General features: G+C 55.2%; 5 protein-coding genes across 5 annotated transcripts; 3 read left to right on the forward strand and 2 right to left on the reverse strand.

Moving 5' to 3' along the window:
- Positions 1-106: 106 nt before the first annotated feature.
- On the forward strand, positions 107-2,803 carry MONBRDRAFT_29734 (uncharacterized protein; the record flags this gene model as incomplete). Its single annotated transcript, XM_001750177.1, has 9 exons — positions 107-127; positions 199-275; positions 469-1,192; positions 1,260-1,339; positions 1,453-1,498; positions 1,739-1,932; positions 1,990-2,370; positions 2,476-2,632; positions 2,720-2,803. The coding sequence occupies 9 exons, from the start codon at positions 107-109 to the stop codon at positions 2,801-2,803; spliced, it is 1,764 nt and encodes a 587-aa protein (XP_001750229.1).
- Positions 2,804-2,838: 35 nt separating this feature from the next.
- MONBRDRAFT_39060 (uncharacterized protein) lies at positions 2,839-5,934 on the reverse strand (the record flags this gene model as incomplete). Its single annotated transcript, XM_001750224.1, has 8 exons — positions 2,839-3,190; positions 3,310-3,501; positions 3,580-3,732; positions 3,824-3,903; positions 3,986-4,339; positions 4,760-5,141; positions 5,226-5,441; positions 5,506-5,934. The coding sequence occupies 8 exons, from the start codon at positions 5,932-5,934 to the stop codon at positions 3,044-3,046; spliced, it is 1,953 nt and encodes a 650-aa protein (XP_001750276.1). The 3' UTR covers positions 2,839-3,043.
- Positions 5,935-6,641: 707 nt separating this feature from the next.
- Positions 6,642-9,377, forward strand: MONBRDRAFT_29736 (uncharacterized protein; the record flags this gene model as incomplete). The annotated part of the gene is made up of 11 exons (XM_001750178.1): positions 6,642-6,912; positions 7,363-7,465; positions 7,555-7,613; positions 7,720-7,905; positions 7,947-8,013; positions 8,304-8,390; positions 8,462-8,522; positions 8,620-8,714; positions 8,833-8,994; positions 9,094-9,193; positions 9,303-9,377. 11 exons carry the CDS (start codon positions 6,642-6,644, stop codon positions 9,375-9,377), a joined length of 1,266 nt encoding a protein of 421 aa, XP_001750230.1.
- Positions 9,378-10,439: 1,062 nt separating this feature from the next.
- MONBRDRAFT_12342 (uncharacterized protein) lies at positions 10,440-11,486 on the reverse strand (the record flags this gene model as incomplete). The annotated part of the gene is made up of 1 exon (XM_001750225.1): positions 10,440-11,486. The coding sequence occupies one exon, from the start codon at positions 11,484-11,486 to the stop codon at positions 10,440-10,442; it is 1,047 nt and encodes a 348-aa protein (XP_001750277.1).
- An 886-nt stretch (positions 11,487-12,372) lies between these two features.
- MONBRDRAFT_34473 (uncharacterized protein) lies at positions 12,373-13,262 on the forward strand (the record flags this gene model as incomplete). The annotated part of the gene is made up of 3 exons (XM_001750179.1): positions 12,373-12,705; positions 12,789-12,983; positions 13,121-13,262. Coding segments are annotated over 3 exons (669 nt in total), but the record flags the coding sequence as incomplete, so codon positions are not given.

The following is a 13,262-nucleotide window of genomic DNA, read 5'->3' on the forward strand; positions in this document are numbered from 1 at the left end:
GTTGTAACCGTTTGCTCATGCTCATGCTCCAGGGGTCCGGGCGATTAGGAACTGCTGCTCTTCCAGTAGAAGTGCCAAGCGAGCCAAGTCGGGAGGATCCGCCAGCATGGGTCTCGCTCGAGGTGAGGTTTGCGTCACAAACGCGCAGCTCATCGCTCGCTGGCTGGGGCTCACGCGGGCATATTGGGTATGTCTCAGCATGCGCTTGGACGTGGATCAAGATTCGACGAGCGCGTCTCTCTGATGCTCTTATTCTGCTGGCCTTGCTTGCGTTGGTGTGGCACTTTTCAAGCCACATCGGTCAACGGAGGTACAGCCCGCGCAGCGCTTCACAAGGCTTTATCATAAGGCTACCAGCGTTCAGTCAGCAAAGGGAGCGGGCAGTTTGATCAAAGGCTCAACGCCTTGTGTTTTGGTTCATGCGAGCTCATGCGTGGAATGTTCTCTTCTTTTGGTATGGTTTTGCAGCTCGGAGCCAGCTCCCCCTTGGTCGCCCCAAGAAGCGGACAACGGCCGGAAAGATCGCTCTCTGTGGGGCCAGTCGGCCGAGAGTGAGGCCAAGGATGCCCTCGATGAGGCCCGGGATCTGCTTAATCAGGCCGAACGTGTAGGCCACCGACCAACGCCGGATCGTGAAGCGCAGCTCGCCGCCCAGCAGCAGAGCAAGGAGGAAGAGAAGAAGGAGCATGATGTCGGATGGAAGCGCAACAACTTTAATCAATACATCTCTGACCGCGTGTCGCTTCATCGTGCCATCCCCGATACGCGCCATGAGAAGTGTCAGGCTCGGCACTACGACATCAGCTCCATGCCCACTACCACCGTCATCATTCCTTTTCACAACGAGGCGCGGACCACCCTCTTACGCACCGTGTGGAGTGTGCTGGATCGTTCCCCACCACGTCTGATCAAGGAGATTATTCTCGTCGATGATGCCAGCGATATGGAACATCTCAAGGCTCCCCTGGATGAGGAGCTCCAGGATATTCCCAAGACCCGCGTCCTACGACTGGCCGAGCGCTCGGGCCTCATTCGTGCCAAGGTTTATGGTGCCGAAGCAGCGCAGGGTGACGTGTTGACCTTTCTCGATTCCCACTGCGAATGCAATGTGGGCTGGCTTGAGCCTCTGTTGGAGCGTATTGCTCTGGATCGCTCCATCGTGGTCACACCAGTCATTGACAACATCGACAAGGTCCGCCAAACTTCACAACCGGCGTTGGCTCCATGCTGTTCGACTCACCTGATGCAACCCCTCTCAGGAAACATTTGCCTATACCGGGGGGCCCACCGTGCGCACTCGAGGCATTTTCACATGGTCCCTGACCTTTTCTTGGCTCGAGTATGTTTTCCAGCTCTTGTCACCTCCTCCTTTCTCCATAATCACCAGGCCTTGTGCGTACGATCGGCCCGATAACTGCTTTGAATCTGGGTCGTAACTTCTTTTTGTCATAGTTTGCCCTGGTTCGAGGCCGAAAAACGGAGTGATCCCATTGCACCGGTGCGTCATGCTATCCTGCCAAAACCAGCCCCTGGCACATCTCATCTTGAAGCAAAAGTTTTGATTTGTTGTTTCTCATCATGGCTACATGCACACTGTCTGGTACAGTTGCCATCCCCTACCATGGCTGGTGGCTTGTTCTCGATAGACAAGGCTTATTTTTTTGCGATTGGCTCTTATGACATGGGCATGTCCGTCTGGGGGGGTGAAAACTTGGAAATCTCGTTCCGAATTTGGCAGTGCCACGGTTCACTCGAGTTTATTCCGTGCTCGCGCGTGGGTCACGTGTATCGCGACTTCCACCCTTACAAGTTTCCAGACGGTACCGTCCAAACCATCAACAAGTTGGTTGTCAATACGCTCTCTCTCTGTCTGTCCGTTTGTCTCTCTGTCTGTCCGTCTGTCCGTCTGTCCGTCTGTCCGTCTGTCTTCATGTCCGTCTGTCCGACTGTCTTCATGTCCTGACTTGAGTTTGTGTCGCGCATCATCAGGAATCTCAACCGAGTGGCTGAGGTCTGGATGGACGAATATAAAGAAATCTACTATGAGTTTCGCCCCTCGCATCGTCAGTTGGAGACGGGCGACGTCAGCGAACGCAAGGCTCTTCGTGAGCGCCTCAAGTGCAAGCCTTTTAAATGGTATCTTGACAACGTTTTTCCCGACATGATGGTTCCGGATCGGCACAACCTCTATGCCAAGGGCCAGCTTCGAAACGCCAACACCAACATGTGTCTCGATACCCTCACCCCTCGAGAAGCGGATATGAAGGCCGGCGTCTACGCTTGTGCTTCAAGCCCCAAGAGCGAGAATCAAATGTTCTTTTACACCAAGCGCTTCAAGGAGATTCGTCGCGAGGGCACTTTTGGCAGCAGGTAATTGTGGCATTCGCCGCGACATTACTCCCACCCGTCTGGCTGCACATTCACGGCTGGAGCCCGCTCTCGAGCCTGCTTCATCGATCCGTGCATACTTTGCAGGTGCTTGGATTTTGCAGGCGGGCCTTCAGGCTCTCCCAGCATGTATGGGTGTCACTTGATGAAGGGCAATCAGGAGTGGATACACACCCCGGATCATCATATCCTTCACATGGCCTCCAAACTGTGCCTGGAGATTGAGCCCAAATCAGACCATGGAGTAAGATATTGCACTCTCTTTTAGAAAAAGCCACTTGAGCGCCTGGCTTTGTGAATCTGACTCACGCGAGACTGATCTGCCACTTAGTATCACTTGGTCCTGAATCCGTGCTTTGAGGCAAACGAGCGCCAAAAGTGGCGTTTTAGCGAGTTTGACCAATACTCTGACTAGGCCAGGCGCCCCGTGCACTGATGAATCGCAGTCTCGGCGTGCACGCATCAATTTGACATTCTAAACCGATGAACCGTCAAATTAATGTCACTCTGTGCACATCACAACCCGAAATAATAATCATGTCATTTTTCTCTCGTGCTCGAACCATTGTGGAAAAGTTGTCGGCTCAGCCGAAATGCTGAGCACGAGATGTGCAATCATACACGTGCCATGAAACGGCTTTTGATCCCAAAGTCATCAGTTCCTATCAATGCCTGGGTCGCAGACCTCTGAGAGCAGGCAAAAAAGGTCATGGGCCTCTGAACTCGTCTCCAAGAGAGTGCCTGCCTCGCCACTGCCCATGTGGTGTAACAACAGCTTCAGCCTCTTGAGCTCCTGATTCACCTGTCAGAAGGGCGGCAGGCATGTTGTGAGCCATGCGTACAAAAGCGTGGAGATGGTTGACGCCTGCCATGCCCTACATTTTGGGCAGGCACATCACGAAACGCCATCATTTTGCTGACCTGGGCCACATCGCCTGTTGGCACCAGCCGGTGATGGCGAACGGCCTGACACAGGATGCTGAGGAATTTGAGGCGAGCAAAGCTCCAGCTCCAGGCGTGCTTTGCGTTGTCCACGCCTTCTCCAGTTCGAGGCATGGCCGTCCACAACTGATGCGCTCCATCCACGAACAAATGCACTAGCCGACCCGCACGCTACAGGTTTTAAAACACATCGCAGACTTGAGGTGAGGCAATTGATCACAAAGCCCCAGCAGACACGCAAGACCGTACCGTCCAGGTGGCACGGCGCTCAACTTCAAACTGTGAGAGCGTGTCAACCAAGTTGGCGGCCAATTTCGTGCACAGTGTGGCCAGAGGACGATTTCCCATGTTCTCCCAGGAAACGTCAGCTGTGACGGCAACATCCAGCAAGGAGAAGACGAGCTGTTCATGGAAGGTAAGCATGGCGTGACCAATTCGAGAGACAAATTCAAAGAAGAATTGATGCAGGCGGGCCACGGGGCGACCACCTCACCTCGAATTTCAGAGCATGCAAGGCTGCTCCGTCTGGCAAATGTTCGATGGCGCTCAAGATGACGGTATCGAGTGGGTCCACTGAGGGGAAAGCAGACGCACAAAGCGGTGTCAAGCAATGTCACAATGCTGGTGCACTCCGCAACCCGTCTTGCACACTCACGTGCAGGTGTCGGTGAGGCAGCGGCCTCTGACAGGCGAGCAAGCAGGTGCTGGATCATGGGCACAAAGAGGTCGGCGGGTAGGTCAGCCGGCGACCAACGGGGCAAGACGGCAAGCACGAGAAAAAAGGCGTGTTGCAGGGCCGGCGGAGAGAGCTCAAGTGCAAGAAGACGCTGCAATCCAGTGCGAATCGACCCCACGGCTGCTTCTAAAAAGCCGGGCCCAGATGCCGTTAAAACGCGGGGCTGCCCTGTTGCCAAGGCGGCACAGGCATGTAGTCGGGCAAGCGAATCGGCACTGGAGGCCAGCAGCAAGAGCACGGCTGTGCAGCGAGGCGCGTCCAAAGGATTGGTGCCTATGAAAAAAGCAAACACGATGAGGCAGCGCGCTGCCGGGCCGTGTGCACACGGTAGGCTTTGGCGTGCGCCTGTGAAAAGCGGGGGCCGGGCAGGTCACACACTCAAATCAAGCTCTTCGACCAGAGAATCCAACAAGTGCGCGGGGGAAGACTGGCGCACGGCGAGCAGCATCGACAGGTGCGCCGAGACGCGCTGAGCCCAAGAAATGTCATCCACATCAGCGAGGACAACAGCTACACACGATGAGAATGGCAGTCCGGCATGAGCCCGGCAAAAGCTAGTGCGATGGCCATCTGAACCCTCGCGTGCACACACACGCGCGCGCAAACGCACGCAAACACACATTGGAAATGATGCAAGTCTGCAGTGCTGTCTTCAAAACCGCATGAAGCGTTTGCCAGGTTGGCAGGACTAACACAAGGACCCAGTGCCTGCGTTGATGGCACGACAAGTACGCGGCTGATGAGGAAACGCATTGAAGGGGGTTTGAATTTTCTGCATGCAATATGCGCAAGGGTGGTTTCGGACCTCAACGGCGACATCGGCGGTTGTTGGTGGTGTTTGCGGGCGATTGGACTGGCTCGAGCTCGCAGGCTCGCGTTTGGCGCGTTTGCTGCTGCGAGGTCCACCGAAGGACATGTTCCAGCCACTATCATTTGAGCGACTTGAATGGCGGCGGGTGCGAAGTGCGGGGGATGCCAGCTGCGCGGGGGGAGTGCTCGGCCCATCCGTTGATACATGGGTTGCAGTGGGCGCGGGGTCGTTGTGAAGCTGTGCATCTCGTCGAGCCTTGAGCCGCTGGAGTCAGAATTGCAAGCAAGCCAGAGCATGAGGCAGTGGAGGGGGCTGCAGCCATTAGTGCAGGTCCCACCAGACAAATACCTTGTTTTCACGTTGCAGCTCTTGAAGCTGCGATTTAAGGGACTTGCTAAATTCGGCCTCCACCTTGAGACTGGTGAGTTCGCTTTGCAAAGCCTTGTTTTCATCGAGTTGCCGCTTGATGCGCGCTTCCCAGGATGACTTTACGCGACTCTGCTCCTCTTGATGTTCTTGTCGTAGTTTGTTAACTTGTTGCGTCAAAAACGCAATGCGTCCGTGCTACAGAACATGAGGATGAAGCATGTGAGCCAAAGGTGGGAAGAAGGATGAGGAGCCAATGTACATCGCCACAGTCATCATCAGAGGAGCCCGGTCGGACCAGCGAGTGCGTGGTAGCAGTTGTGTCGGGAACGGCGGTAGTTGTAGCCGCATCAGGAGCAGGTGTGGTTGCCGTCTCATCGGGAGCAGGTGACGATGCTTGAGCAGGGCGCTGCGAGGAGGGTTGCGAAGCCGCGGGGCGGTTCCCAGCTTCGGGTGGGCCCGGCAGCTGGGAGTAGGCATCCAAAAGGTCAAAGACGCCCTCGGGTAGTTCGTCGTCATCATCAACAATGACTGGTGATGGCAGCCGCCGTGGCGTGGCCACGGCGTCGGGAGCCAGACCATTTGATTGGCGCACAAAGGCGGCAGGGTCCCGTCGCAGCCCCCTGGAGTAAAACTGCGAATTGGCCCCGCGGTCACGGGGATTGGCCAGCGGATCGTCTGGGTCGGCCATGACTGCAGCCATGCATCTCAAGCACACATTCTTGACGTCGGACAGAGCGACCGAAAAACATCAAGCAAGAAACCCAACCCGTCTCCACCCCCCTCCCACACACTTCAACCCGTCCCAAAGCAACCTCCAACGCCCCAGCTAGCTGGCAGGCACCACTCGAGCACGTCCTCGTCCTCGTCCTCGTCCTCGCCGTCAGTCACTGTTCAAGCAGCAAACGGCTTTTTACTGTGTGTGTGTGTGTGTGTGTGTGTGTGTGTGTGTGTGTGTGTGTGTGTGTGTGTGTGTGTGTGTGACATTCTCATCTTCCCCTCTCAATCTAAACTCTCCACCCTTCTCTATCTAAACTTTCCCCCTCTAATTAAACTCACCTTCTGTTCACACCCTTGTCTGAGCTCCTTGCTTTATTAAACCACTGTGCCCCTCCTACTTTGAATACTTCTCTCCTATTTTAAACTGGTTCCAGTTTCTGAGGTGCTCTCTGTCTCTCTCTCTCTCTCTCTCGGTCGGTGCGCACGACACACACACTGCGCGCTCTGATCGCTCTGAGAGGGCCGCCATCTGCGTAGTAGACGAGAAGGCCAGGGGGGGTGTGGGGGGAAGGAGAAAGCGGGAGTCTTGGTGGAAAGAGCAGCCCACGGAAGGCTCGCTTACCTCGCGCTGGAGACGAGGAGCAGTTGGGGGCTGCGCGGTTCGCGGCTTGGCCCGGCATGGAGGTGGCGGCCGGGTTTGTGTGCCCGTCCTGCTTCAAGGACTTGGGCAACTTGGAGAGCTTGGAAAAGCACTTTGCGGCTGGGTGCAAGGGCCCCAGCGCCGGCAAGACAGGTCCTGGAACCAAGGGTAACCGCCTGGCCAAGCTGCTGAAGCTCAAATCTGCAGATGATGAAACGGCTCCTGGCGCGCTCGGCGCAGCAGCCGCCCCAAACCCGGCCGATGACCCGGCATACTTGACCCACGTCGAGTTTGAGCCACAGACAATCGGTGCGTCTCTACTCCTGGGTTGCCTTTCCTCACTTTGTCCGCTTGTTCTCATGATCTGCAATAACACCACACTGCGCCGCGCTCGTCGTCCACTCAGGCGTCGTGCGCCGTCTCACAACAAATTTCCGGGCAAGACGGCGCGAGCGAATCGAACTCCGCTCTGTTGAAGAAGCCAAGTTGATCAAACGACTCGATGCTGTTCGTTCACATCTTGATTTACGCGTCTTTGCTCGGCTGCCAGCCGGTTCGCGCACATACCTAACACACGCTCATACCTAACCGTCTGCCACAATTTGCAGTTACTATATCACGGTCCACCAATGTCTGCCAAGCAGCAACGCCGAGGTGCACGACTTGGACCATGCAATCCACTCAAACTGAGAGCCTTTACATCCTCAAGCATCTCATCCGCGACTGGCCTGCCCCCCCCATTGCCCGCGGCTCACCCAGATTTTGAACGGAACATTATTCCCTGGGTCGATGGTAAAATCATCAAGGCCTGTCCCGAGTGCGGCAAAAAGTTTTCCTTGACCCGCCGCCAGCACCACTGCCGGTCCGTTTCCCTATAAGCGCCCCCGTCCCCGCCAAGCGTCAGCATACATGCACTTTACCTTGACTTTTGCGGCCCCTGCTGGCCTTTAGCCTCTGTGGCAGCGTCCTCTGCGATGACTGCTCCCTGGCATTGGAAGCCAACGTGGCGAGTATGTCACCCCTGCCAATTCGCCTGCAAAACTTGGTTTTCCTTGGCCATGGCACTTACCGACTCACTCATTGACAAATTCCGATCTACCTCGGCTGTGACTGCAGTTGCCTTGACCGTGCCGCCCGAGCTGCCAGGGAAGAAGCAAAGGTTGAGCCACGAGCAAAAGCTGACCCTGCTACGCGAGAGCCTGGTGATTCCTGGCGAAGTGATCCGCATTTGCCCCTTTTGCCACCAATCTCTCCACACGTATGCAATTGCAACCGCTTCCGTTTTCCCCATTTGCAACGCTGGTTGGGATTTCCGCTCTTCCCTCACCCATCCTTGTCAACAGCAAACGTCAAAAGCAAGTGCAAGCAGCCCCAGTACCCCATCACAGGATCGTCATCAAAGCCTATCAGGTACAATAGCACCTGTGATCGCACAGGCCGCCACAGTGTGCGCCCTCTCACTTGTCGACGCTTTCGTGCTACCGCTCTTCATCAGATGGCGTCTGAAGCCCAGGCTCGTGTACGAACCAAGCTTCATGACTACAATCGAAGTGTGGCGCAACTCTTGTACGCCGTCAACCGCCGTCAACCGCCGCCGCCGCTCGTCGCTCGCCCCTTTTGGTCCTCTGTGACTGTCTAATTGTGTTTTTTTTCTTTGTTTTCTTTGCTTTCCTTCTTCTTTTTTTTCGCATCTGGTGCAGAGCGACGGCTGCTGTTGGATCGTACGAGAGCGTGGCCGAAGAATTCCAGGCCATTTCTGCTGATTTGCTAGTCATCGAGAAGCAATGGTGAGGTATTTTGCACGTCTCCCCGCTGTCACACTGGCTTTCGACTCAATCATCACGGGTTGGTTCTTTAGCCGCGTGGTAGCCGGAGCCATTAAAAAGGAAGACGCCGACAAGTTTCCATCAAGTCTGCGGGTACGTGCCTATCACTCACTTGGCAGCCCTCAACCTGCCGGCTTAACTGTGAGCTAACTTTTTTCCCTCTCGATCTTCACCTGCATCTTGCCTGCAGCTGCATGCTGCCATCACCCAGCAGTGGCGGACTTTTATTCAAATGACCAAGGGCACCCGCATGACCCTGCCACCTTTGGCAGACGTCAAAAAAATGTCCGTCGACTCTTAAGCATACACAGCAGACACCCCCGTGTCCGGAGTGTTGGCAGGTTGTTCGTTTTCTCGACTACAGCACAGCTCCATCCTCACCGCCATCAACCAACTTTTGTAGAGCACTGGAGCGTGAGAAAGCGCGGCAGGAAGCGGAGGAGCGTGAGCGGCAGCTTCGCTTGCAGCAGCAGCGAGAGCGAGAGCAAGCTGAAAAGGAGGCGGCTGCCATTCGTGCTCGTCGCGCGGCCCGCAAAGAGAAGGAACCCCGTCGCAATGCCCCCACGTACGTATCCAACCAATCGCTGCTGGTTAGATAAATGTTGAACCTTTTTCACCATTTTCATTGTCTTCTCTGACGTGTCTCATCGGCAACTCTGCACAGACCCCCGACTGCAGCCGCCGTTCCTGTCAACGCAGACACCCTGATGCTCATCCGTGAGCAGCGCACGTATATCATGCGATGCATCAAGGACGCACGGCGCGTAGGTCTACGCAATCCACCATGTTTTCTTGTTACCCTGACCATCTGAATGGCATGCTCTCGCGCGATTTGCTCAATTCACGGCACTTTTGGCCCGTGTAAACGCGTAGCGCAACGCTCAGGACGAGGTCAACATGCTCCAAGCGCAGCTTCAAGAGCTCGAGGTCATCATGGGTCAGAGTTGACCTTGATACCTCACGATGACTGCTACATTATCTCCATCTCCAGCTGACACAGCTCGACAATCCATCCAGAAGAAACGAGTTGAGATGGAGTTTTGTGTAAAAGCAGTTGCAGCCACATTTGCGAGACTGCTCAGTCTTGTACGCGAACTGTGGGCTGGTATTGGTAGACCTTGACCTCACAATCAGCGCCAGCAGACAAAAGCAGCCCCCGATGCCAAGTCTACACATAAAAAACACCCGGTGAGGGCTCGGCAGCGCTGAAGCATTGCCACGATCCATCAAAGCAGTGCGAGACCATACCAAGGCGCGGACGCTGCCGCTGTGGCGCGTCAGAGTTTGCACGCTCAACCGCTTTTCCAGATCAAAGATACCGATGGTGCCGTCATCCGAGGCGGTGAACAAGAAGGCGCCTTGGGGGCTCGTGGTCATGTCATTGATAGCACCGGCATGTGCCAGCAGCGAGAACTGGTGGCTGAGGGTTTCCAGATCGTATACTTGCACGTTCTGTCAGGGTGAAAATTTGGTGCCGAGAGTTGGCAAATAGATTAGATCAAGTGAAGCTGAAGTAGGCGAATGTCTGTGCGGGGAAGAACGCTTGCACACCGACGGCGACGGTCAAACCTGATTCACGGTGCCCAGGATGAGATATTTGTGCGTCATGGTGATGCAACGAATCGAGCCGTGGTTCAAACTCATTTCCATGAGCAGTAGCAGTCTGTCAATATGGCGGATCTGGACCTTGGTGGCAAAGGCTTTATCATGACATGCGATGCAGGGGGAAGAGGGAACCAGCTGATGAGCAAGCGGTGTGACAATGGGTCTTTGATTTCAGATGGCAAACGCCAGGAGTGTGTCTGTGGACAGTGCAAAAGGCAGACCGAGGAAAATGAAGCCGGCTGGATGCAACTTGAGGCAGCGAATCCAATGTTGATCAAAGCACTGCAATGCGTTGATCTCGGCAAATGTTTCGCAGTCGTACACCTGGATGCAGGGGGCAGCAGTCAATCATAGGCACGCAGTTCAACAAATCAGAACGGCAACAGGGGGGGGGAACATGGGGGGTTAATCCTCAGCACGACTTGCCTTGATCAGGTTTTGACTGCCCACGATCAAACGCCGCTGAGTGGCCAACAGACAGGAAATGATCGATTGGGCCACGTTGAGGGTCTCGATGAGTTTGAGTTGATCAATGTCCCAGACAAGGACAAGACCAGCGGAATCTCCGCTGAAGAGGTAAGACTTGTTACAGGCCATGGCATGGATGATGCCTTGATGACCAGTCAATGTAGCGACACAGGCCATGCGCTGCAGATCCCAAGCCTTGATGGTCTGGTCACTCGAGGCACTGAAGAGCAGACTACGGTGACTGCTAAGGGCCCACACGGCACCAGCGTGGCCCTTGAAGCTGCCGCTGCACTGGAAGGTGAAGGGCATGGTGAATTCCGCGAGTTCATGTCGGGCGCGCTCTTGCTGGTCAAGGCTGACTGCTTGGGCTTGCTCGATGGTACGCAGGCGCTCTTGCAGCTCTTCGCTTTGATGCTTGAGTTTTTGGATGAGGTCGGACATGCGGTAGATGCCCTGTTGAATGGCGGTCTCAGGCTCGCCATCGAAGAACGGACAGGTTTTTTCGTGCAAAAGGCGACCGCTGAGGGTGCCGCGGAAGTTGCAGCCCATGAGAGCATAGCGGCAGACGGCATGAGGGCAGCTTTCAAGGTGCTTGGTAATGGTGGAGAGGGTCATGACGGGGCAGGTACCCTCGACCTCGTTGTTGGGGCAAACAACGGGGCGGTAAGGGCAACGTTCTCGGTGACTCCGGTAATGACGTGCAGCAATTTGCTTGGAGCAGCCTGGATGAGGACAATCGAGAAGATGTTCTTCAGCCTGCTGTTGGAGAGCGATGTTCGGGACCAGCTCGTCCAGCCATATGGGCTCGCGGTGGACAGGGCAGATTGCGTAGAGCCGCTGCTCGTTCTGTGCAAATGCCGCGCGGCGCTCGATGCACTCGCGGCAGAAAGAGTGCCCGCACACCCGTGCCGTGCAGGCATTTCGAAAGAGGTTGAGGCAAAAGGGGCACCGCAGTGCCGTAGGAATGGCTTGGTAGTCATCCATGCTCCCTTTCACCCGACAAACGGCGCCGATGCCAAGACCACGGTTGCCAGTCGGTGCCGCCTTCCACCCGCTCAGCTTGCACCAGCACCCGTGGCTCGGACCAAAGCCTTCGGTACCAGTACGAGTGTACCCGAGCACTCACCCCCGGGTACCAGAACGCCCGAGTGTCTGTGTACCAGCCCTCGTACCAGAGCGCCCCTGTGTCCCAGCTCTCGGACGTCCCAGCACTCGTCCGAAAGCACCCCTGTGTACCAGCCCTCGTACCAGAGCGCCCCTGTGTACCAGCCCTCGTCCGAGAGCGCTCGGCGTACCCGAGCCCCCGGCGCACCCCCGAGCGCGCAGCGTTCAAGAAGCTTGAGAGCAATGTCGTCACCTTTTGGTCGTCGCGTCGGTTTTTTTTTTTTTTTTTTTTTTTTTTTTTTTGGTTTCGAATTGATGACAATTTTGATTGTCAGATAAAATCGCTCAAGGATTGTGAAAAGTAAAATACATAATTGGACATCCCCATTGTTTGGGGATTTTTCGAAACTTGCGCACATTGTTGGGGCGCGGAGGCACAATGCTGTTTAAGTGTTGGGGACTTCAGAGCCTGGACTTGAGAACCATGACAGGTTCACTGCACCTGTGAAGACACGTCAAGCAACCCCGCACTCAACATGAGCCACTGCCATAGCGAATTTGACAGCGTGCCTGGATGCCGGCACGCTGCCATATCCGCTCCCATTCCCATACGCATGAAGAAGGAGCAGTTCCAATCAAGCCTGCTCCTATCTTACTCCTCAAATGTGACGGATAAAAAGATTTCAGGAAAAATTACCCACAAATGCTATACAAAATAAAATTTCACTGTTTAAACCGCCAACTGCGCCACACGTGACCCTCATGTATGGTCCAACGTTCTCTCTCTCTCTCTCTCTTCTCTCTCTTCTCTCTCTCTCTCTCTCTCTCTCGATCTCTCTCTCTCGATCTCTCTCTCGATCTCTCTCTCTCTCGATCTCTCTCTCTCGATCTCTCTCTCTCGATCTCTCTCGATCTCTCTCGATCTCTCTCTCTCTCGATCTCTCTCTCTTCCATTGTTTCCTCTTTCTCCTCCTCCTCTCTCCTCTCTCTCTCTCTCCCTGTGCACCGTGCACCAAACGTGTCTCTGTCTCTGTCTCTCTCTCTTGATCTCTCGGTCTTCATCTCTCTCTGTATTTTCTCTCTCTCTCTCTGTCTCTCTGTCTTTCAACGACGACAATGCGTTGCAGTGCTTTGGTGTTGGTGGCTGTGGCGGCCGCTTTGGCGGTGATGCCGACGGCGCAGGCCGATTTGGTGCAAGGGATCAGCAATCAGGTGCTTGACGAGGTCAATGAATTGTTCCGTCGCGATGCCGGCTGCAACTGTGTGAACACTAGCCTCTACTCTACCAATGACAACATTGCCGCGTGCCGCAAGGCCATTCTGATTGAAACGATCGATCGCATCATCAATGAGACGTTTGAGGATCGCCTCGTGGCGGTAAGGATCCCGCCCGCTCGTCTCTTCCCTTGGCTATTGGAATGCAGGCAGGCACCCCATCCCATGTCTCTAACTCCTCCCTTTCTTTGACCCCCTCGCTCACTTTCCCATGCCTGCATCGCGCACCAAAAAAATAGCTCGAGGCGGCAGTGAGCAACGCCGCTGGCTGCTTTGCTGGCCACACCATGGTCATGAAGGCCGACGGATCCATGGCACGCGTGGATTCCCTCACCACGGGTGATATGCTCAAGTGTTTGGATGAAGATTACAACGCGACCA

Source organism: Monosiga brevicollis, genomic scaffold (genome assembly GCF_000002865.3).
Source record: "Monosiga brevicollis MX1 MONBRscaffold_38 genomic scaffold, whole genome shotgun sequence".
In the NCBI taxonomy this organism is placed as follows: Eukaryota; class Choanoflagellata; order Craspedida; family Salpingoecidae; genus Monosiga; species Monosiga brevicollis.